General features: G+C 64.6%; 1 protein-coding gene across 1 annotated transcript in view; it reads left to right on the forward strand.

Annotated features, from left to right (window-relative positions):
* The first annotated feature begins 129 nt into the window (after positions 1-129).
* Positions 130-632, forward strand: part of DNAI2 (dynein axonemal intermediate chain 2) — a 6,556-nt gene continuing 6,053 nt past the window's right edge. The window contains exons 1-2 of the mRNA XM_009283516.1: positions 130-312; positions 449-610. Coding sequence (XP_009281791.1) covers positions 130-312; positions 449-610 — 345 coding nt within the window. The remainder of the gene's footprint in view (positions 313-448; positions 611-632) is intronic.

The following is a 632-nucleotide window of genomic DNA, read 5'->3' on the forward strand; positions in this document are numbered from 1 at the left end:
CGGTGGGCCCCCTCTGAGGCTCCCGATCCCTTTTGGGGCCCCCTCCCCACACACATACACACACACACAGCCGGACCCCGTAGGGCTGGGGGGCCAAAGGGGCGCCCACCGCCCCCTCGCGGGGCCGCCATGGAGATCATCTACGTGTACACGCGGAAGCGCAGCGAGTTCGGCCGACCCTGCAGCTTCTCTGACCGGCCGGCCAAGGTCAACGTGGATATCCCCCCCGACCCCAGCATGGCCAGCGACTTCGTCCTGAGGAACCCCGTGGACAGCTATGTCCAGCACACCAGCGACATGTCGGAGCACGAGGTGAGGGCTGCCCGCCAGCCGTCGAGGGCCTCCCAGGCTGCTGCTCTGCAGGGCAGTGCCGTACGAAGGGGAAGAGTTGTGTTTTGTACCCATCCAGCTCCATCTCTTGCTCTGCTTTCTCCGTGCCACCCCCCAGGTCAACACCGAGCGGGTGGAGGTGGAATCCCGCGGTGTCAACCACGTAGAGGGCGGCTGGCCCAAAGACATCAACCCGCAGGAGGTGGAACAAACCATCCGCTTCAGGAAGAAAGTGGAGAAAGATGAACACTACATCAACACCATCACGCACCTCGGCACCGTAAGGCCCTGCCCGTGCCCCC

The sequence above is a fragment of the Aptenodytes forsteri genome, unplaced genomic scaffold (genome assembly GCF_000699145.1).
Source record: "Aptenodytes forsteri isolate BGI_AS27 unplaced genomic scaffold, ASM69914v1 Scaffold86, whole genome shotgun sequence".
Taxonomy (NCBI): domain Eukaryota; kingdom Metazoa; phylum Chordata; class Aves; order Sphenisciformes; family Spheniscidae; genus Aptenodytes; species Aptenodytes forsteri.